The sequence below is a fragment of the Myiozetetes cayanensis genome, unplaced genomic scaffold, assembly GCF_022539395.1.
Source record: "Myiozetetes cayanensis isolate MyiCay16 unplaced genomic scaffold, myiCay2020 scf5-8, whole genome shotgun sequence".
NCBI lineage: Eukaryota > Metazoa > Chordata > Aves > Passeriformes > Tyrannidae > Myiozetetes > Myiozetetes cayanensis.
The window spans coordinates 14,307,996-14,331,815 of record NW_026087742.1 but is presented as its reverse complement, the minus strand read 5'-3'; the positions used below and the strand labels follow the sequence as shown (position 1 = coordinate 14,331,815).

At 40.2% G+C, this 23,820-nt stretch overlaps 1 protein-coding gene across 3 annotated transcripts in view; it reads left to right on the top strand.

Moving 5' to 3' along the window:
• The window catches only part of APP (amyloid beta precursor protein), a 200,977-nt gene that overhangs the window by 109,062 nt on the left and 68,095 nt on the right, over positions 1 to 23,820 (top strand). For 2 of the 3 annotated variants that reach the window (XM_050332717.1, XM_050332718.1), the window contains exons 6-7: positions 4,488 to 4,690; positions 14,790 to 14,957. In XM_050332717.1, the coding sequence (XP_050188674.1) occupies positions 4,488 to 4,690; positions 14,790 to 14,957 (371 nt within the window). The remainder of the gene's footprint in view (positions 1 to 4,487; positions 4,691 to 14,789; positions 14,958 to 23,820) is intronic. The other variant, XM_050332719.1, reaches the window with a different exon arrangement.

Sequence of the window (23,820 nt, the reverse complement as noted above, 5' to 3'; positions counted from 1 at the left end):
CGACCCTGTGAATTCTGAGACACTGTTAGAAGGAGAACTCATTGTTCTTGCCATCTGTGTTCTGCTTCTGCTGCAGCTTATTGGAATACAGAAAGAAAGAGAACTTCCATTTAATAATGTTTCCTTATTTCTTGAACAGCAAGAAGTATCATAGGTCACTCTCCTTCACTCTTGTTTACCTTTCCTTCAGTTTTACCTTCCCAAAGCAGTGGAATGATACACGCTTCTGAGTGAAGGGAATAAATAATACATTGACGCCAGCTCTTGGCAATGATGGATTGGGAAAAGGAGGTTACTAGATATACATTTACAGGTCCATGTTTTAATCATTGCGTGTAACTGTGTGCTTAGACATGTATTAGCAGGGGCTGTACAGTGGTTTATGTTTTAAAACCAGAAATATGCCTGTTTACTGATCAGTATGTTTCTTTTGAAGTCAGGAAGAAACCAATTACCTCTTTAAGGCTGCCTGGAGCCCCAGTATGTCTTTGGCATCAGAAAACAGAACTGAAGCCACCAAATTTCAAGTACCCTGTTTTACCACACCTCAGGAGTGCATATGATTTGTATTAATGACCCAGTGTGCTACCTGAACACTCAAGGGGAGCATCATTTTCCTGATGTAGGGAATGGATCTTGGTATCCGGTGTGTGAGGAGGTTTAAGCAGAAGGGTCACAGTGAGCGTGACCTCTGTGTCCACTATGAAAGGAAAGTGCTGGCCCTCCTTGCTAGAAGCCTCCACAGACAGGAGACTGAGCTGTACTGATGCTGGGAGGGGGTTGAGGGTATATTCATGGCTACATTTAAGCCTAACAGTTTGCCTCCTTTGCTTACTGCTGAACTGTTAAATTCAGATGATGATAATATGGCTTTACAAATCTGTGAACTTGTCAGAGCATCAAGTAATTTTTTTGATAAGCCTTTGAAAAATCCTGTCACAGGCACCACTAAGCTAAGGCGAAATGTCAACAGTTTCTTGTAAACGAGACACTGCAGTCTGTGGTGCTAATAAAACCCTGGCTGGGATGGTATCAAGGGGATATACAGAAAAAGCTGTCAAGGTATTGTGGTTCCAGGAGAAACAAGACTGAGTCATACTTGTTTACAGAAGGAGATAAAATGTAATAATAATACCAGGAAGCAAGCACACCTGCTATGTGTATTAACTAAAACTCCAAGATTTCTGAGAAAAATACTGGTATCCACATTAATTTGCTAGTAAACACTTGCTTGAAAACAGTGAATTTAAACTGATTACTGAGGTGAAAGGTGTGCAGAAGTGAGATGTGCTGTCTGGGAAACAGCACCATGGTGGTGCTAACTGAGAAATGAAAATGGTACCAGAGCATTTAACATGGTGGGGAGAAACAGCTCTGCAGGCTGTGCAACAGGGAGGGATTTGCCCCCATCTGAAAAATTCATACTATATTCCACATGTTGTGAGTGTTCATTCCCTTCCCTGGAATTCTCTGTCATCCCTCTCACATGCATGCTCTTTGAAGAAGAGCCAGGACGACAACAGCAATTAAATCCAAGGGGAAACATCCATGCATATTTTGTCATGTTTCCTACAAGACATATTACCTTTGCTAAAACTAAAAATATGCCAAGTCCACCTGCTGTCTTTGTTTGCAACAGGAGCACATCAGGGTAGAGCATTGTCCATACCAAACCGACATCTTCAATCATTAGGCTCGAAGTCCCCTGATTACTGTCAAACACTGGGAGACACCCTGGTTCCCCAGGGCCCTGGGATGTGGTCATCTGCTGTCAGCACTACTGGGCATGGTTATTGTGATTGACTCTCAGGAGTGAGTGACTTGGTGGGCAGCCTTGATCCTAAGTGTGAAATCTGCTCTTGTTCCTGCTGGGTGTTGCTGGGCTCCCTCCCTGACCGTGGTGTATCAGTGCTGTTTGGGCTCTTGTGCTGCCCAATATAGCTGAGCTGATTAAACCATCAGAATAATGCCAGTCCCAAGAGTTTTTAAAACCTGCTAAATAGGGAAATGACTTTCTAAAGCCCAGTTTCAGGCATCTTATTTCTCTAAGTATAGAGCAAGACCTTCACTTCCATTTTGGTATCTAAACCTAAGGTAAACCCATTTCTGTTTCCATTGATCCTTTTTCTTGAAAAGTGGAATAAAATATAATTCTGCTCTTTGAGCATTTGCTTCTGCTAAGTTACTGGAAAGGGAACTGGGGCCCTCTCTGGCTGGCACAGCCAGCCAGTGCACACAAAGAACCGTCCTCCCTCTTCGCCATCATGCCCCCTAAAAATTAAAAAAATAATAATAAAAAAAATTAAAAGAAAAAAAAAAAAGCTTGGCCTTGATGCTGAGAATTTCACAGGAAAACGCTGTGGCCTGACATAGCTGAGTTGATTGCTTTTGTGTAGCTAAAAACAGATGGATATTGGATGCACGCATACAAATTATTTTTGAAGTGCTTTCTGTGTGACTAATTGACTTTCCTTTGTTTCATTAGGTTGTTTCTGTTGTCCTTTTTTAACTTTATGAGCTTGCTGGTATCTGAGAGTGATCATTCATGGGAAAGGAAGAGGAAAAATAATGGCAATTGTTCTTAAATCATGATGTGTTTGTAGCTTAGGTGAGAGAAAGGCAGAGAGCAGCTTTCTTTAATGTTGAAAGACATATGGTGTCTGATGCTCTTGATCAAAATCTGGATGTCTTATCCTCAGCATGCCTAGTTTAAATGCCTGTAGTCAGCCAAGACTCAAAGCTTCTTAACCTGGAGATCAGCAGCAGATACTGGCCTTGACAAATCCACCTCTGTAGTTGAAAGGGGATGGTTTATGTATAGTGTTTATTTTGTGCTTGTGAAAAAGTGAAATACTTGATAAGGAAAATAAAAACAGAAGAAATGCATTGTTCAGAAAAGAGTTACTGAAAAGGAAGCTGGAAATTACCAACATAGTGAAATTAGTTTTCCAGGGAAAACTGTAGAGTGGAGATGGTGAAGTTTCTAAGCCAGTTTTTAGAAATAAAAAAAAATTAAGAGAAGAACCAAGTGGCCAGGTGGTTTTGTGCCTCTTTTTCAGTCCTGTGTGAATGGAAACAGGTTGACTCTTGCAGACTCTTCTGCACGGTGGTTTTAACCACATACATTTGTATAACATACCAGGGTGTTCCCCAGTGGAAGGCTTCTCTTGTGCTTCTGGAGGCCAGATATTTTGGGGAGGAAGGAGCAGGGAAACCATTCTTGTTTGCACAGAGACCTAATTTGCTCCTAGTAGAGTAAGGCTTGTGGCTTACAAAAATTCTATCAACACTTCTAAACTTCTTAATACCCTGTTAAAAAGAATCATACTGCCATCCTTTTTGCTGGATTCGCTTTCAGAGTTGTAGGAGGCAACATAATATAAGATGAAGTATTACAGGCTCGGTCTCCAAAATGAGGTGGAGGAGAGAAGTTGTTAACTGCGCTGAGAAGGCTGTTCAAGCATATGCGATGCTGTGAAAAAGATTCACACCCACTTGTGCATGAAGGTGACAAAAAGTCACTGCATATTTGAGTATTTAAAGATCATTTATTCATTAGTAGTAAATTTGAAGTAGAAGATCAGATTGACAAACCTGAAGCCTTGCAACAGCTGGGCACTGAGCTTAGGAGGCATTTCAGAGGCAGCAGGAGCAGTAGCCGAGTGCATTTTTATATATCATTCAGAACTAAGAGTGATCCTAGAAAATTTCTGACATATTAAGCCACCAAATACGTTTGATAGTCAATTGCAGTATGTCTTCCTGTTGTTGTGTAGAAGTGCCCTTTCCATTCATGCAACACTTGTATCAGCAGGAGAAAAAACTCATCGGTGGAGATAATTTGAAGTCAGTTCAGCACTTGATAGTTCTCTATGAAAGGCATGAAGGTAGTCCACAGGGAGCCTCTGGATAAGCTGCCTCCTGGGTGAGAGAGTCCCGAGGAACTCTTGCTTCTGTGTGCTTATCAAGTGAATACATTTTGAGCAAATTTGACCCTTTTTTCAAAATAAAAATTGACTGTTTGATGGTAGCATGGACTGAGCATGTTTGCAATGTTATTCAGCTGTGAAAATGTGATATTGCTGATGGGGATTCTTTTTCCATCCCTGTGCAAAAGGCAGAGCTCCAGTGTGGCATCTTGCTAGTTTCCCCACTGCATTGCTGATGTTTACTTTTTGTTGTTTGTGGGGGTTTTGGTTTTTTGTTTGTTTCTTTCTTTCTTTGCTGTTTGTTTGGTTTTGGTTTGTTGTTGGGGTTTTTTGTTTATTTAGGTTTTTTGAGGGGAGGGGATTGATTAAACATTTCAGATGTCTAACTATTTGAGACTTTCCAGAGTGCCTGATTCTTTCTTTTCTATTTAAGGAGAAGGGAGGGAAATTGAGGAACAGGTAACTTCTTGTCCTTACAGAGTTTTTGAATAAAATTTTTTTCATGTTATCTTGAAATAATTTTGTTGCTGACACATCATTACCATTTTCTTCATTTAGCGATGATAAGGCAGCAGAAGAACAAGCAGAGGAAGATGAGGAGCTAACAGTTGTGGAAGATGAAGATGCTGATGACGATGATGATGATGGTGATGAAATCGAAGAAGAGACAGAGGAAGAGTATGAGGAGGCAACTGAAAGAACTACCAGTATTGCAACCACAACCACCACAACTACAGAGTCTGTGGAAGAAGTTGTCAGAGGTAAATTCATGGGCACTGGGCTTGGGGCTGAAAAACTGATCCTGCTGCTTTGCGTGTCTGCCCTTTACGACAAAACAATGTTCCAAACAGCAAAATATCCAAAGTATTGTTGTGCTTTGACTTTTGTAATTTGCACGTTTAATCTCCTTGCCTTTCCCTTTCCCATTACAAATATTGTTTGGAGTTAGTTCTGCCACAGCCCTTTGGGCTTTCTGACCTCCAGCCCTCCTGGCACATGGATGGTGCAGAGACTCTCTGTCCGTGAAGTGTGTTTGTTGTGTATGGTGTGGATGGAGACAGAAGGATTGGGGTTTTTTATTTTAAAGTAACATTAAATAAAACTCAACTGCCATATGTAGCAAATAACACAGGAAACTGTGTGTGGGTTATCGTGCACATGTGTTGCTGAGGGATAGGGAGTGTCAGCTCCAAGCAGGAAGAAGCACGAGCTGGTTTGGTCTCTCATGTTAACAGCAGTGATGAGTCATTTTGTGTGATTTCTATTAAATACCTGTCTGCAGTGTTTCTCCATTAATTAGTAATTCAGTAGAATTAGGAGAATTCAGAGATAACTATGCAGAAAAGTGATCCTAACAAGTGAGTTGTATTGGGCAGGGAAAGAGGAAATAGGAATGGATTGCCCAAAAGAGAAGACATGGAGTGAGAAAAAATTCTACATTTCTAAAATTTGTTTTTCAGGATATTTTGTAGTTATTAACATAATTGCATTTTAAACTTTGAATTTTACCCTAGTTCATGGACAACATAGCAACATAGTATTTTTAAATGTCACATTTCTCTTACAATACATAATTGAACTAACTATCCTTGTATTTCTATTTTAATAAGTACAGTTCAGTGTGGTGTAAATCTTACTAAGATAGATGCCAATTCTTCTGCAGTGCTTACATCTTTACCAATAAGTGCTGGAGATGGTGTCAGGAAATGAGATTAAAGACTATATTTTAAAAGAAAGGAATTGTGACATGCAGAAGGCAGAGGGAAAATGGCAGCGATTGGGGCAGTTGTGAAATGAGGCAGAAAACATCTGGCCTGGCTCCTTTCCTCCCCCCATGCTTTCCCACTCCCTGCCTCTGGGGATGCTTGGGATTTCAGTGCCATCAGAGTGTTGCCTTTTGCATGTGGCAGTGTCCTTTTCTTTTGAGCTGTGGTGCCAGCGTTTGTCAGAGCAGGTTTGGAGCAGAGCATGCTGGCTATGATTTATCACACCTGCCTGGTACAGAAGGTGCTTGGGAAAAAGCAGAGACACTTGGTTTAGGCTTTTCTGTTCACTCTGCACTGAGGTTAACTCGCTAATCAAAAGCTTTAAAGCTTTGCTAAAATCACTTGCAAATGTTTCTTTCTGAGGCTGGCAGTGCAGTGTTGTGCCTTTTTGTCTTATATAACTGTTGAGTGTTTTGCTCAGTTGTTGGAGAGCCATTTCAATGAGGAGGGGGTGGGAGGAGTTTATGTTTAAATCTTTAAACCAATTAAATATATTTCCATATGTGAGCTTTTACCACCTGGGGATAAAATGCTGTGCTCTCGCTGGTACACGAATATTGAGAGGGGAAAAAAAAAAAAGAAGTAGAAGTACACTTGACTTTAATGGGATTTTGGATGAGTGGAAATGAGGACAAATTAGGTAGAACATGTTTCTTTTCTGAGGGTGACATTTCAAAGAGGTTAAGATGCTTAGCCTTCAGGAAAGTCGTATATAATCACATGAATGTAAAATATAAAAGAGATGAGGTGAATTACTGAAGCCACCTTTTAGAAGTCTTTTAGAAAGGTATGATTAGAAAGATTCTGATTTCATGATCATGAAATGGTAGTGTACCATTTTTCCCCAGTCTAAACTTTCCCATCTTGGATGACTGTGAGGGAAACATTCCTTGATGCAAGTTGAGGTGAGGCCAGTCTGCTACCGGTACAAGTTTTTAGTGCAGTTCTGCTGCAAACCTTTGGGCTTCCTGACCTCCAGCCCTCCTGGGGCATGGATAGTGTAGGGACTGTCCCTGTGTGTGTGCAAGTGGTATCTGACAGAGCTGCACTATGCAAAGTGTTTATTTATAAGCATAAAAGCATCCAAATGACTTACAGCTTATTTGCTTTTATTCTCTTGCTGCACACGAGAGAAAGCTTCCCACAGGGTCCCTGTCGTCCCGATGCAGGCAGCAGATCCAGCACAGGGACTTCTGTGGTGAGCATCTGCTGGTGTCTTGCTGTTGCAAACAGAAAAGTTTGTCACTGTCAGTGTAAATGAAAGAGGCAGAGGGACCCTGTAGACAGCATACATGTTAAGAAGTGGTCCATTATATGGAGACACTTTGAAAGCCTCTCTAGATGAAGTGTCGGAGCTTCATTCTTGTATGTGTGGCTCTGCTCCAGGCTGCTTTGCCCAAGCATTTCCTAAAAGATACCCTAGGACGCTCTTCACAGACCCTTTACAGGCAGTTTTATGTGTGCTTTATGAAGCTGTAACTAATATTACGTCTTTAGCAGTAAAGAGCACAGTGGGTTTGTCCAGTTCGAGAGGAGTTGCTTTCATATGTGAAATCAACAAAGAGCAACTGTTCGGAAGCTATGAATTAGGATCTCATTGTGGGCTGGTGCTGAGCCCTTTCTCCCCCAAATCAGCAGAATGGTTGCCATCAGCCATAAATAATTGAAAAGCATAAATGTAATGTTATACTTTAAAGACACTTGAGCTATTGTAGAATCAATTTTTCAGGCAATTTTATTTCTCTGCACATTTTAATGAATCGTGACCAAAATAGCAATAGTAGAGCCACTTGAAAACTTATGTTCAGAGGAAAGGAAATTAGTTTTGCCTAGAGAATGAGGAAGGCCCACTGGCAGGAGGATAGTATTTTTATTCAGTTTCTGCAGCAACCATATTTTCGTGTTTATTAAAAATGTGAATAAACTTTCCATAGCCCAGTATTTACTAGTATTCACTTTCCTACTTTTTGTGAGAGACCATCTGTACTCCCAGTTCATACAAAGTATAGCAGGAGACCCAGTTTAAACTTTTAGATACGCTCTTGCTGGGCTTCAGTTGTTAAATCCAAGCGATTGTGGGACTGTGATTACAGGAATTCAGTCAGTGAAATTAATGTCACATATACATTTTTCACCTTCAGTCACAGGGAGATGTTAGCACTGAATTTGTGCTGAAGAAAGTACGGCTCGTTTATGAAGCCCTGCATGAAAACTGTGGCTCTTGATTTTTGTCTCTGTGTGGAGCAAGGGAAGTGACTCTGCAAGGGCAGGATTTAGGCAAGGGAGGGGTTTGATCTCTGCTGTCACTGCCACAGTGTCACAGGTGTCACAGAGCTGCTCCTGAGGCGTCCAGCCTTCAGGTGATTCTACCAGCATGTGACAGGCAAGCAGGAGGGCTGCACCCCCCTCATGTGCAGATGTTTGTGATTTCATTTCTGTTCTCCTTCAGCACAGGATTTTACAAGAAAAATCAGTCCCTCTTGCCGCACAACAAAGAATAAGCAATTCTGGCTTAGTGCTTCCTGTCAGCATCACAGTCAATCATATCTCTTTGAAGGGGAGCAGCAAGGTCAGCCTGGCACAAAACACTTGGCAGCTTCTCTCTGTATCTCTCAGCAGATGTGGGGGGTTCAGCAGCATAAGCCTTACCTGCCTCCTCTAGCACTGGAATATTGCCCTTTAGCAGTTGGTTTTGTTTTCTCTGATTCAGGTGGATTTCTTTAAACAGTTAGGGAAGAATTTAAGCAGTGCTGCCTGACGTGACATTTTAACTGTGTTTACAGTCTGGAGTTGCAAGGGAGAGACCATATGCTGGTTTCCTGGCAAGAGAGAAGTAGCCTGATGTTGGTGTGGTGCCTCTTAGCATTATTGATCTAGTGTGGGGGTTTTTTTCTACAGATTTTTATTTGTGAAAGACTTTAAATCCATTCAGTAACATCTGCCATCTATTCTAAGACAAGGGAGGTTAACCGTGATTGCTGGACCTACCAGCTGGGAATATTGGGATAGTATTAGTAGCATATGCTAGATTAATTGGGCTTTTTTTCCCGACTTTGCCCCACTTACATAGAGTTGTGGAATCACAGAATGGCTTGGGTTGGAAGGGATCTTAAAGATCATCTCATTCCAACCCACTGCCATGGGCAGGGGCACCTTCCAGTAGGCCAGGTTGCTCCAAGGCCCATCCAACCTCACCCTGAACACTGACAGCGATGGGGAGTCCACAGCTTCTCTGGGCAACCTTTCTTCTTTGAAAGGTTATTATCATTTTATTGAAGTAATAATTCCTTGTTCTTTCTAGGCTTCAAGACTATGCAATACGCTCTAGTTGGAAAGGGATAATGTGTGATTATATTCCCTATCACAAAAACATGATAGCTTACTGTATGAATAGTACACATTGGATAACTGTACTGAGGTTTTTTTTGCTGTGGGATCTTCATTAAGAATGATCATCTACTCTGACATATGAACAAGAGCTGATAAAATTAACCTAACGGATTTGCGCTAGACCAACTGATAGCTTTTAATTGCACATAATTTAAAGCACAACTATTCCACCATAATATAATACTTCATTATGTTTTACTGTTGGAGGAAATCTTTTTTTATGATCTGGTAATCTTGTTGACAGAAACACAATATACTGTTACATTTTTGGGTCAAGGGCAGAAGTACTGAAATACTAAATATACAATGTTGTTTTACATAGAGCTGGCAGGTGGAAAGTAGTTTCCTTTAAAGTATATCCTACCAAGAATCTGTTTCCCTAGAGAAAAAGTCATTTACTATATTGAAGCAGTAATAAATTGCATATTTTGTTTTGCTGCGTAAAAAGACTAGAATGAACTTCTGTGCTAATCCTCATAGTCACTGTCTTGCCATGTTTAGCAGAATTGTGAAGTTATGTGGAAATAATCCCTTTTCTAAGATATGCATAATTTCATGAAACTATATTGACCTACATTTAAACTCAAGATGGATTTTTTGTTTGGGTTCTTGCCATCAGTGGTAACTTTATGGTACCTTAGTTCCAAATGTAGTTCTGTTGTGCACAAGAAATAGAAAGTGTATTTTCAAATATTTGTTCCGCTTCAGAATTGTAAGGCTTTGTATTCTAGCCAAGTATACAATTACTTTTTTTTTTTTTTAATTCTAAATACGCCCTTGCAGTAGCTTAAGAATAAACATTATAGAAAGAAATTCAGTCTTAATTGCACAGGATGGAAATTACAATTTTAGGGTATTTAACAGTTCTAGAAGAGCTGTCCTCAGTATTGCACTGAGAAGTCATCATTTAACTTTTCTCTGGAAAAAGTATTTTAGCTTGTACACCAACTTTATTCCTAGAGCTTGTGCCAGCTTCACAGCTGTCTCCTAATTCCAAAAACCTCTTCTAAAATCAGCTTTTGTCTTTGAATGCTCACTCTAAAATTTGGCTGCCTCTTCTAACCATATATTCAGAATGAGGAAGTTTTGTTTCAGTGAAATTATCTTTAAATATTCCCTTTTGATTAATTCATTGAGTAAAACAATATTGTGCCTTTTTAGAACACAAAAAGCATAACTAAAGGACAACAGTGCATTTGCTCTTGGCTAATTTTACCCAGCTAGTTAAGAAATGAAGACTGATATAGATACATGCATTTTAATATCCTCAAACTATAGCTCTCAGTTCCTGAAGACACGGAAGCCAAAACTACTCCAGTTTAATTTTGTATATTCTAGTGCATGATGAAGGGGAGCATATACCTCATGATATATATTGGAGAGGTTTATTCCCTTGGCTTCTCTTGCATTAATCAGTTAATTACTCTGTTCTTTAGTGAGATATAAATGGTAAAATTTAAGATTGTTATCCCACATACTTAAGCAGCTGAGTGGTTTAGGTTCTTGTTAGGAGTTGTTCCAGTCCTGTGTGAGTGTGACACACAGATGGCATGGGCAGCAGGTTCCTCAGAGGTGTAAACTACACATAGGACCCAGCTTCCCAGGCAGGTTGGAGTTAGTAATCTAACTCCTCCTGTTTGTCCTTTTTCTCTTAAATCTCTTAAAATTAAATTTCTGGTTTAAGGTTTGGGACTGACTGCCAGCATGTAAATGAGCTTAGTTCTCATGGTCGTGTAAATAAATTAAAATCCTGAACAAAATATTGAGGAACTTTGATATTTACAGAGATACAGAGACAGAAATATGTAAATATGGCTTTAGTTTTTTTCCCTCTTAGAAGTTTACATTTTATTTCAGATTCCTCAGTTGAAAATGTTGGTGTTCAGAGTGCAAGTCCCCATGTGTGTGGGGGGGGGGAAAGCATGGATTTGAGATTTTAAAAGAAAGCAATTATAATTTCACTTTGATTTTAAATCAGTTTTCTTCAAGGAACAGGAAAAAAATTATATGGTAATGAAAAATTTAGGCTGCCATTCAGAACCATATATTTCCCTCTGTAAAAACTGATCATCAAAAGTATCTAAAATGTTTGTACATAAATTCTAATGAGCTCTACTTACAGCATTTTGGTAAATGAGTGCTTATGGAAGTACTTTGTGTAAAGCCACTATAAATTGATGTCCACATACTTGAAGACTGTATTTCCTAGGGTGCTCAAGTCTGTGCTTTTCAAGGAAAAAATGTTGCCAATGTTTAGTGTAACTGATTAGTTTTCAGTATAACACTTCAGCTATTTGATTTAAAAGCAAATCAGCACCTGCTTGGTTAGAAACAACTGATTTTGCCTCAAGAAGCTGGAATGAGGAAAGTTGAATTATACTTTCCTGATTATCTCAAAGGTAATTTACCATATCTAAGGTTTTGGAGAATGGAGATATTGGCTACTGTGGTCTTCAGTTTAGGGACAGAGAGGATGAGAGAAACTTTGACTTTTTGAGAAGGATGGTTCGAAAACTGTAAGAGACTGAAAACAACATTTGGACTGTTTATGAATCTTGGTTATGGCAAATGCTTGTCCTCTTCAATTTCATCCAGTTTCCTGAAGCCAAAGGCAAAAATGCATCCTTGTAGAGGGAAGAGTGAGCAAGTCACTTAAGCAAAGCAAAGCTCACTAGATACAAATTATTTGGGGTATCAAGTAAAATTGAATTAGACAGTTGCAGAAAGAATCTCATTTTTGCATCAGTTTTCAGCAACAGGATTAATATGTGAAGCAAAGACATTTTAATTTTTTGATGAGTCATTTGGCAGTGTGTGCTACCTACCAGCTTCTGATATCTGTTAATATATGTTATCCATCGTAGGCATTAACTGCTGCACTTGATAGCAGTGAAAGGAAGGGGAAATGGCATCTGTGTTCATAGCCCAGGAAAACCCACTGAATTTCCCATCTCAGCACTTCATTTCCCCATCTCAGCTGAGGTGGTGCAGCTGAGGACCAAATGCATTGGCTTCTTTCTGTAAGGACAAGTGGTGGGGATATGGAGAGCCATGCGAGGAGCATCTGGCCCACCACCAGGAGTGGTGGGACCATTGCCCAGGCAGTGAAGCTAGCTTAAAAATGTATCTTTGCCCCGAAGAAGGGGTGAATGAGCACTGCTCTGAGCCCTTCACAGAGAATGGTGGATGGAGATGGTAACACTGGGAAAAGGATGACAGGAGAGAGAAGTTCCCTAGACTAGACCAGCACCAGCTTCCCTCAGACAGAGCAAGCATGAAACAGTGAACAAGAGCATTTCCCCCTCTCTTGTTTATTCTTCATTTAGGTCATGAACATTAGAACACAGTAGAACACTTCTCTCTGTGATGAGGTAATTACCACTTAGGTCTCCCCAAGAGCAGTAGGGTTGTCTGTGTGAGCTGGGGGGAAGGATGTCACCTCCAGCCTGGTGGGAGGTGACAGGTCAGGCAGGGGGCCTGTCCCCAGCTGCAGTGGTTCAGGCTTACTCTTTTTAATATGTTACTCTGTGGTTTCCTGAACACTTGAGTTCAAGTGCATCTTCATGTGTATAAATTCCTTAAGTTACCAAAGAGCCCATTCCTTGTTACCACTGGTGTGAGTTATTGGATAAACAATTGCCTTTGCTTTTGTGTGTTCAAAGAAAATCTTTGCTGCTATTTCTGTAAGAGAGGTACCTATAGGAAATTTCAGATTAAATCCGTGAATCGTTTCCTTCCTGATAACATTTAACAGTGCAAAGTAAAATAAATCAGACTTCATAGCAGAACTGTCATTTTGAGGGAAACCTTGAAGGCGCCTGCTGGTGTGGGTAGAGGTTGGCCCGCAGTCAACATTAACTGAGAAAGACTGAGTTGTTGAGACCTTTGTGGTTTTTTTGAAATGACATTTCCTGTCAGTAAAAATTCTTTTGATTATACCTGTCTGTTTAATGTCAAGAGTCATTATTCATTTTTAATTGACATGTGGCAGCTCTTCCAAGGCTGCGCAAAGTTAGCTTTGTGTGAAGGTTTGACTGCATAATTGGGCAGTGTGGCTGGATTTGATTTTAAAATAAATCAGAAGAAACACTTGTATACTAAATATGGTCTATAATTAATCATATGGTAGTATACAATTAATTGTAATTAATGTGCTGTGCAATTAATTATACTTATTTTGTTTGGTTTTCCTTCTAGTAAGAAACTTAGTATTCTTTTCTCCCCAATTGCTTGGTACAGAATTACTGCATTTATTGCACATCCTTGCAATAAAGTATATATTTGGTTCTTTCAGAGCAAATATATGCTCCCTAATATTGATTCTTGACTTTATTTAAAGTTAGAATATGTGAATAAATTAAACACAAGCAGAATTGTTCCTATATTGTATATTTAAGGAAATACAGGTGTACTGCCAGTGATGATTGAACATAAAAATCTATTTAAAAATAGCAGTGTTCTTGAGGACAGTGAATTGATGGATCAGAACAGACTCTGAAAAATGGGATTCCTTGTAGCCAACATATGAGAGGTGATGAGTGTGCAGGAGACTTCCAGCGCTAATGCACTTATATTTCTTCCTACCTTTCAACCTCCAGGGATCTGCTTTCCACAAAATTCAAATGTATGCAGAGCTTTGAGAAGCCTCCAGTTGACTGTGGCAGTTTGTCTGCCGATCAGGCGCGTGGGATGAAAGCAAATGAGGGGTGTATTGGTGTTTCACATTATGTAGATTTGAAATGACTTATGCAGCACATTGAAAGATAAAACTGTTTTTGTCTGTTTGGAACATTATTGGTAAAGGGCTATACATTTACATGTGTAATTGGCTAAACTCCAAATTGCAGGCAGAATTTGCTTTGTCTTCCTTTAATTTGTGTGGTTTGGTTCTTCCCTCAGGTTTTCAGGTGTTGCAGAATGTAGGCAGAGACTGTTGCAGCTCACAGTGAAACACGAGCACAAACCATTTTAATTTTTTTTCCTCTATATATATCCACTGGGGATGAGATTTCCTCCCATGGATGGGTTCAAACTATGACAGTAATTTTATATATGTGAGCCCTTGAACTGTAAATTAAAAACCCTGTGCTGGGAGGTTTTCAAAAGGGAGTTTCTTCAACAGTAACTATATATAAATAGGTGTCTAAAGAGAATTTGTCTTCCACAATAATGTGTAAATGAGTTTGGGGGATTTTTTTGTTTGTATAAACTAGGAAACCTTCTCAGTTTGGTCAGAGAGGGAATATATACCTAAAAAACAAAAGGAAAAACATGTGGCTCCTCGTAATTTCAGATGTTCCCCTTCCAGACAGGTACGGAGTGGGCTTCGTGGGCAGGGATCTGCCCAGGGCTGTCAGCAAACCCCACAGTCAGCAGTGGTTGTACCCTCTGGCCTGGAAGCAGATGAAATGTCACACTGGTACCACGGCTACCATGCTGGAGCTTGTTTGAGGGCAACACCCCTCAGGATGAAGTTGCTAAAACATAAAAACATAAGAGTATGGGCAGGCTTAATGGCAGGAACCTGAGTCAGTTCAAAATTTACCTCCACTGTCTCTGGGGAAGGGTCTCCTGTTCCCTGAAACACCTCCTGGTGCATCTCCTTCCTCGCCCCTAAGCGCGGACACGGAGAGGCACCTAACGAAGAAACCGGGGCGATCCCATGTACGTGCTAAATGTGGTTCCTCTGGGTCTCTGTGGCTAGAGGTGTGCTCTGAGCAAGCCGAGACGGGTCCGTGCCGCGCGATGATCTCCCGCTGGTACTTTGACGTGGCCGAAGGAAAGTGCGCGCCCTTCTTTTACGGCGGCTGCGGCGGGAACCGGAACAACTTTGACTCAGAGGAGTACTGCATGGCGGTCTGTGGCAGCGTCAGTAAGTGCCCTCCATGGGGCCTGGGCTCTCACTAACCCCGGCCGCGGTCTGTCCACACCTCCGCTCACCGCTAAATCCTCCTGGCTAACCCGGCGTGGGAGTGGGGGACTTCTTGGTGCTGTAGGCGGGGTCTGCAGTAGGTAGCCTAGAGCTTAACACTTCCTTAGACCAGGCCTTCGCACTCACCTTCTCTTAATTTTCTGCCCAAGCATCCTGATGTTTTGTGTGTGTGTCTCTCTCTCTGTGTGTATGTGCACATGCAATGCATGTACAGGAAAAATCACTAACTTTAGGGAAGCCTCAGGTAAGTTTAGAAATAGCTCATAGATTTTATGGTGTATTTTCATGTTTTTCTGACCTTTTTTTAATCAAAGTTAAAAAAAAACAAAATGTTGATTTCCATTTTTTTTTTCTTCTTTTTGTTTGTTTGGTTTTGGATTGATTGAATACTTCATGTGTGTTTGCAATGAAAAGGGGGGAAAATGACTTTTGGTTTTTTAGGTTTCCCTGCCATGCACGTGGATGTGGATCACCTCCCACTTACTTTAACTCAACCATATGTCTTAGTGATCGTTTTCCCTGAAGAAAAGTGTTTGCACTGTTATTTTTAGTTGGAGAAGTATGGCTTTCTCCAGCATAGGGCAGTGAAGCTGATGAATTAGACCCTAGATTTATCAGCTGGGTTTTGAGAGCCTGTGGAACACTCCCATCCATCTGTCTTGCAAACACGTACTCTTGGGAGAGTGGTGGCTGCCATTTATATCTGGCACATGGAAGAGTGAGTGCATATCTCACTGCCCTGCCTGCTCACAGAACATGGAGGAGCAGAACAGAAGCAGCATATTAGGGCTCCTTTTAGTGAAATATTTTCCAAAGTGGGGCTAGGATTGTTTGCAGTAAGTACAAGGCTTAAAAATGTACACAAACAAAAGCAGAGCCCTAGCAAGGAGTGCCGTGTGTGTCATGGAGCACAGGAGCTGACCTGTATTTTATTGGAGCAGAAACAACAGCATTCCTAGAGGCAGGATTGGTGTTCTGGTGCTCCAACTGCGTTTCATCTCAGCATCTTTTAGACCTGCTCATGGCAAAGCTCCAGGGAGGGACATAGAGAAATCTGCTACAGTGTGAGTGAGGAGGATACCTCATGGTCTGTGATCAGCTTCTGCAACAAGACACAAGATGTAGTGAAAAGAGAGATCTATGCAGTAGGTTGGAATGAGGTCTGATGTCTTTACTAACAGGACATTTTGAACCATCAAGTTCCTGTGTTAGTTAAGATGTTTCCAGACATGCAGAACATGGTTTGTCTCTGCATTCTCTGTGTGCAAGGATAAACAATCTTCTCTTCCAAGACTAACAGTTTGCTATATATCAAATCCATTAGGATATTCAGATAAACCCAGGAGATTCTGCTCTGTCTCATGGAAGTTGTTGAGTTGGGTGTTTTCTTCCTTAGATTGATTTCAGTAAAACAATGCCAAAACCATTACCATTTGTGTTCTTTCCATAGATCTCTTCATTTATTTTGGGATTCACGATTTTTGGTCTAAGTCATTTTCTCTTCAAGGAAAATGGAGCTGGGTTGAGTACTTGAACTGCTTGACTTCATTTGCACAACTCAAGCTGATTTTGTATCTCCCAGAGGTTTTTCCTTGTTATCTTTTTTCTTCAGTAGTTTCTCACACATTTGAGTCTATAAGGGTACACTTTCCAAGCTATTTTAGATATATTTTTATTTCTGAAAGCAACTTTATTTTCTTCTGATTTCATGTACTGTTTCAGTCTCACTGTGCTGTTTTTCCTTATTTTTCATAATTTTGCTGAATAGAAATTGTAATGAAAATAATTAGCAGTGCTAAATACAATATGTTTCAGCACTGAAGTGACGTCTTATATTTAGTACTGATATAATGTTGATGAAAGAGGTATCACAGACACCACCCTCACCCCAGTCCCACAGAACAAAAGAAAAACAGTGGAGTGTTTTCCATCTAGGCCACTCCTTTTCTCTCCTGTCCTTTTTTTTTTTTCCTGTCACCCCTAAATTAGTCTTTCTGTTTGATCTTTGTGCCTCCTCCTCCCCACTTCATGATTTTTTATTTAATCACTTCTTCGTTCCTCTTCTATCCAATGTTTACATTGTTGTTGCTCCCTTGTGTCCTATTAAACAAAGGAAACCAGCAAGCCTCTCTCAGGCAGGAGACAGGGTGGATGCTAGAGCATGTCTTTCCTTTGTCTAGCTGTAGTTCAATTTTCAGGATAAAGGAGTAAGATTTTACAGAGTAACATGCAATAGTGGATAGCACTGAGTTTCTCCTCTGTAGTGGGCTAAGAGTGAAAGGGTGGGATGTGAGTCAGTTTTTCTGGTAATGAATTGAATTTGGACTGAACCAAAATGTGAGGGTGTTCTTTTGTCACAAATACTCATATACTGTGAAATCTGAATACTAATATCCTGAACACTTTGCTTTTAAAAAAAAAAAAAAATCATGTTTTATTCTGCTTCTTTGCTGAAGTCTCTTTGCCTTGACATGAAAAGGTGAGTCTGTCCTGTCATGCAAAGCCTTAGACTCCCTTCACGATCAGCGGATTTGACTGGAGCTCTGAGGTCTGACAAAAATAATTTCTCTGTTGGGTAGGAGCTACTGCTGTCACACTTTTTTCGTTCATCACCCAGCTCCCTGAAAATTGATATATAATTGCCCTAGAAGTAGAAGGCTTGAAGGATCTTGTTACCAATTCCTTCAGCCTGCCAGACCACATACTCAGTCTCTATTGATTTTTAATAAGAATGTTCAGTACTGTCTGGTTTCTGTTCAATGCAAGGATTCAAAGTTCTACTGTGTGACTGTCCATAATGGCTCCTTTGAAGTCATTAGGATCTGTCAGGCAGTTAATTCAGATTTAATGACCTCAGGATGGGTATATATTGACAAGAATAAGCAAAAATGATATATTACTGCTATCAAAGGAATGATTTCTGTCTTATTATCCTACTAAAAAGTAATCTATTGTACTACCTTTCTTTACTCATAGGTTAATTGTTGCATTTTAAACATCCTTAAAGCTACAGGAAAAACATTTTTTTTAATGAGCACTATTTTGAAATTACATTAATGTTCAAGTCTTAATTTGGGGACTTCAAAGCTGAAAAAATCCATTCTCTTAAATGTGCTACATTTGTCAGCAGTTCCATAGCAGACAGTTCTCCCAGCAACTCCTGCAGCTGAGGTGCCTTCAGAGCGGAGTGGAATTCATGGTACTGTGTTTTCACTTGTGCCTCACCTGAAGTGGGAATGAGCTGTGTTCTGGTAGCACAGTCACTTTTTGAAAACTTTGACATAGCATTAAAATGACCTTTTATAAATAGCTGGAGGGTTTTTTTATCATTGTACTGAATTTGTGTGGCTCGCAACGGAGGGAGCCAACAGGGTTCAGCGTCATCAGTTCCCTCCTTCCTTGAGTAAACACTGAAGCCAAGTGGGAGGTTTAAATGTTTACACACGTGGGTTTATTTTTGATCATTTCAGAGGACCATTCCAGGTTTTTGGGTGAACTTAGGTAGAGTAGCATTTCTTTTCTGGATTAAATACTGTGAACTTAGAAACTTGCTAAATCTCTTGGTGATTTTTACTTTATTTTGAGTGGGAGATATGAGAAGAAACACACTGAAAGCTATGATTTAATAATATGCATGGAATTGCACACAGTGTAGATTAAATATGGTGCACAACACTTGACTAATACAGAGGATCCATTCTTTCTGCTTTTTTTTACAGCAGTGGCTTACAAGATGATGCTTCTGTTGTCAGTCCTTTTTTTATTATTACTTTTTGCTTATTTACTGGGCGATTGCTCATTTTATCTGTACAACTACAGAGATTGCTTGAGCTTGAGGTTGGGTAGGATGTCAAAGACACAAAGCAGGCCATGTCTACAGCACAGTCTGGACTGGGACTTAGCTGCTCTTGAGCTTTATGGGGGAGTTGGGAGGCCTCTGTCTATAAATGCAGCAGAGCTTGCAAGTTGCTGCATGCCAGGAATGCACTTTTTTGACAGTGAACTTAGTGGTGGAAAATACTCATCGCAGCAACCAGCTACAGTGCTGATTTGTCATGGCCAAGTGGGAGATGTACAGAAGTCTAGTGATAGCATTTCAAATCCTAAAAATCTGCTTTTAGGAGCAGTGATACTGCAAGGATGTCTTCCACATAATAAGTATGGAGTCTTTTGTTTGAAGAAATAAAATTCCCAAGTTACTAAAATTCACTAATCCAATCACACTAGGACAACCTGTTGCTCTGTCACAAAGGCTCTTTATATTCTATTGTTTTACTGTTTCCCAAATAAGCAGTAAAGGGGATATTACCTCTCAAGTCTTTACTTGGATGTGTCCATCTCCCACCATCTCCAGCATGAATTGCCTGTATCTGCTGGGTTTTATTTTCTCTGGCATGAAAACTCAGCTGAATTGGTAAAGTTGAGGCCATTTCAAATAGTGTAGATGAAATTTTAAGTGAAATGTGTTTTTGCAGTCCTTCATTCCTTGTGAATGCTTGACCTGTATCATTAAGTGCCTAGGAGATGTAATGGGATGAATTTAATATCATATATTTAAATAGTGAATTTTGACTACCACCTTTGGTAGATGCAAGTGACTAATTTCTGTTTCCACAGTTTCTTACCTATATAAATTTGCACTTTTATTTCACCTTTGAACTACACATGGAGTCAGTATTGGACTGGGCCTTTTTAATAAGCAAGTGGGTAAAGTTTAGGATTGAAAAAGGAAATTATGTAAACGGTTTCATATACAAGAGTTAGACTAGTGTTAATTCCAAACACTAAGAATTTTATTAGTATGAGGTATTATTGTGGACACTTTGCTGTAACTTGTTTTGTTGGGTCTGACCACAGAATTCTTTGGTTTGATTCTTTTTACTCTGTGGAACTTGATGGCTCTTGTTTACAACCTTGGCAGAAGCCATGTTCAGGAAAATACTTCTGTCTGTATTTTTATTTGATGTGACAGGTGAAGAATTTAATGGGTTTTTTTCCCCTCATAAATATTTAAACTTATGATGGCAAGCTGAAAAAGAATGACCTTGCAACAGAGTGCTGCAAAGATGCTTGAAGAAAATATGCTTTGAGGACCTCCTCCCAAGCATGAAGTGAATCAAAGAACTTGTAGAGGGGTTATCTGAGCCATTAATGGATGAGATGTGTGTTGATATGAGCAAGGCAAAATTGTGTTTGTCAGAGTTCGTGAAGGGGAGGTTACATCATGGAGATGCAGTGAAAGCGTGATTGCCAAGTTCCAGCTGTGCATGAGTAGGAAATGTATCTTGAAGTTCCTACACGGAAGAATTCTTATATGAGAAAATGGAACTTAAATCTAGTTTAGATGGCAGATATCGACTTTAATTAAGGCCGTAGATGAGGAGTAATAGGAGTATGGTATGTTTTGCTGGGTGATTTGTTTTTTTTTCCTCTCTCTCTGAGGGATTTTACTAAACTGTCTTTCAAACTACCTGTTGTCTGATGCCATACCAACTCTTTAAATTATAACATAGTGAAGGAAAATAGAATCAGTCTTTGCAAAGTAAAGTTCAAGACAGAATGTAACTTTTAAATGTGCAATTTCTCTATCATCTCAAAGCACTTAGTTTTTAATTATTTTTCAGGCACAGGTTGCTACATTGACCTGTAATTATTCTTTGAATACTAATGCAAGTTATGAAATATTGCAGAAAAAATATGCTGTCTTTTATGGCAAGTAGTTTAGCCTTGGTGGGTGATTAAAACAATGAGATAACCCAAGTGTTACTAAAGGAGAAAGGGCATCCCTCTGGAACAGTGCATCCTGTTCCATGTGTTAACTCTCTTCATGTTACCTGTGTCTGAAATCTGTTTCAATTATACTAGTAGACAGCTTTAAATTGTGTGCTTTCTGATTCACCTCAGAAACATTCATCTAATCTAACAAAATTTTGGAAGGTAAGAAGTGGCTTGAAATTGAAGATGGAGAAGTTCAGGTCCCAAAACTGTTGACTCTTTTTTCTGCTTCAGATGTGATCTCTGAACATAGAACCACTCCTGCTACAGGGGGCTTTTTTTCATAACTCAGCACTAACACACGTGGATTTTTTCATAAAGAATGTATTTGTTTTTATCGAGTCTGTTAATCCATGTTTTGTCTTCTCAGAGTCCCCACCATTGTAGTCAGAATTGATCAGTTTTCATGAAGGACACTTTTCTTTCCAAGACTTTTTGGGTGTCTTAAAGATGTGGCTCCCAGAACTCTTGCCAGTCCAGGGGTGGTACCAACAGTGGGAGCACAGCAGTGCTGTCTGTTTGCCCCTAAAACCCCTAAAAAACCCAGCAACAGCAACCTCCGATTTACAGGTAAAATATTAAAACTGGGGACGCATCTGGTTTTCATTCTCACAAGGAGACCCTTTATTCCTTAGTTTTAGGCAGGGCTCAGAGAGTGGTCTTGGTAAAAGCGTGTGTGAAGAGAAGGTAATAAAAGTGAAAAGGAAAGGCCCATTGCCTGCTGGTCCTCCAGGTTACAGTGCAAAGAGTGAGAATGGTTGTCTCTATAATGCAGCAGATTATATGTGGTATGTAAGGACACGGTGTTCTGTGCCCAGTATGGATAGAAAGCATAACAGTTCAGCAAATGCTTTTCTCCAAGCAAATTATATTAAATGTAACAACTTCTTAAGTAAAAACACATCCTTTTCCCTACATTTAAAATAATGCTGATTTGCTAGAGTCTTAGATAAACCTCTCCCAGCCTTGTGTCATTCAGCCTGTAATTTCTCTGGTTTGTAATAAAAAGGTGATTGTTATTTTCCTTCCCTGTTGTTTATATTCTGTTCACTGGCTTTGCCTCCCTGCTGTAAGCAGAGTAGCTTGTTCACAGAAGCAGGGGCATTCCACCTTGTAATCACAACTCATTTCATGAGGCAGAAGCAGCAATAATAGAAACCCTTCTTGCTGAAGATATTCCTTTGCACTTGTGATTGTCGTAAGTGGTGTAATTAGTTGTGATCTTAGTCAACAACCGAAAGCTTTGATCTTAATCCTTCATTAATGATGCACTTACGTATGTGGAATCCAGAGGCAATGAATGCATCCAATGAATACCGTATTGTAGCTGGGTAATGCTCTCATTCCAAATGGTTCTTACATGCAACAACCAGTGTCATACAGCAAAGGGGCATCTACTGATCCTTTCACTTACATGAGATCGGTGAATGACTGCTTTTCTTTCACTGGCAGTGCTGATATGGATTATTTATTTTTATGCAGAATAGTAAAACAGGATTGGGGGTGGGGCATATTCTTGCAGGTTTTTTTGCCTTTTGTTTTTCTTGACCTTCTGTTAAAGTGAGAATTGTTGTTAAATAGCAAAATGTGTGGTGCACAATTTGGCCGTGTTATTGAACCTCTGTTGTGTCTCTAGGAAGGTTAGGATTTAAAGTCTAATAAATATTTAAAAAAAAAATCTGTTTGGGAATTGACAGATAAAATGGGTGAAAATGTGAAGAAAATGTCAGCTGATACTGCATTTCTTTCACATCTGTCAACACACACTTTTTGATCAGTCTTCATGCAACACTAGAATGAGTTACCTTATAAAACAAGGCAATGCACCCTTCTAAGAGCAAGTGGGGTCATAAAATGAGATCAGGCTGCAGATTTTTAAGGAATCCTTGCATTTAACAGATTTCTGACCAAATGTTCCCAATTTACTATTAGAAAACATGCAGTACACCTCTATAAACAAAGCTCCCAAAGGTATTGGATTGCAGAGGGTAGGTTTTGTGCCAACAGCCCTGAAGAAATTGTGAAATGTTTCTGCTTTATGCTGAAGGGAAGCTCAGTGTTTTTGTAACTCTGTCTTTTTTTCCTGGGGTGCCAGCAGCTGGTCATTGTTATGATGAAGCCCCATTTCTGCCTAGCATCATTTTCCAACTATCAGGCTTCAGTTGTTTCTTTCCAATAACGCTGTTGTCAGGAATCCTTTCTCAGGAGAGATTTTCTAAATCCGATTAGTAGTACACTCCCTGGTGGGTGACTGTAACTGATTGAGCTGCTTATGGGGAGACAGGTCTCGCAAGCTCCCATGAGCTCCCATGCCTGTTTCTCAGCCCCCTTTTTGGGGGGAGCATGCAGTGGAGAGGCCCCATATGGCTTTACACCAGCCTTTTGCTGAAGGTCAGGGGTAGTGGCTCTCCCCTCCTGTGCAGTGCTGCTCCTCATCAGCATTAGCTTGGGGAGAGAGTATTGCAGTCAGGTATTGATGTCCTGCCCTCATCCTTCCCCTGCTCCTGGACACAGCCTGGCTATATTGGGAATCCAGGCCTGTGGCATTTAATACCCAGTCGCTGTTTGGTGTTTTGTGCAGCTTTTGGAGGGGTCTTGGTGCTCTGACATCCCTGGCACCAGGCACTGAAGTCAGGTTTTCCAGTTCTCAGTACCTGCTGCTCTCACCTGTTCAGAAACACGGCACCAAGCATTTTGGTGGACAGTGTCCAAAAATCTGGCCTGTCAGGGCTGCCTGTGTTAGACAGGAGCTTTGGAAAACCAAACCTTGAATGCAGAGGTGGCTTAACTGTGCCCTAGTGCAAATGCTGGTGACCTTTTTTCCTGTTTAATAAATTAAAGGTTAAATCTGCATAATTTATTGGACAGTTATGTAGATCATCACTTCTTTGCGCTCACATTTGTACAACTTGAGTTCAGTTAGAAAAAATAAATCCACAAAACATGGAGAAAGATGGTGAATGTGCTAGAGCTCTCCCCATTTCATCCTCCCATGCTGAACCCCTCTGTGTGCCACAGCGGCAGAGAG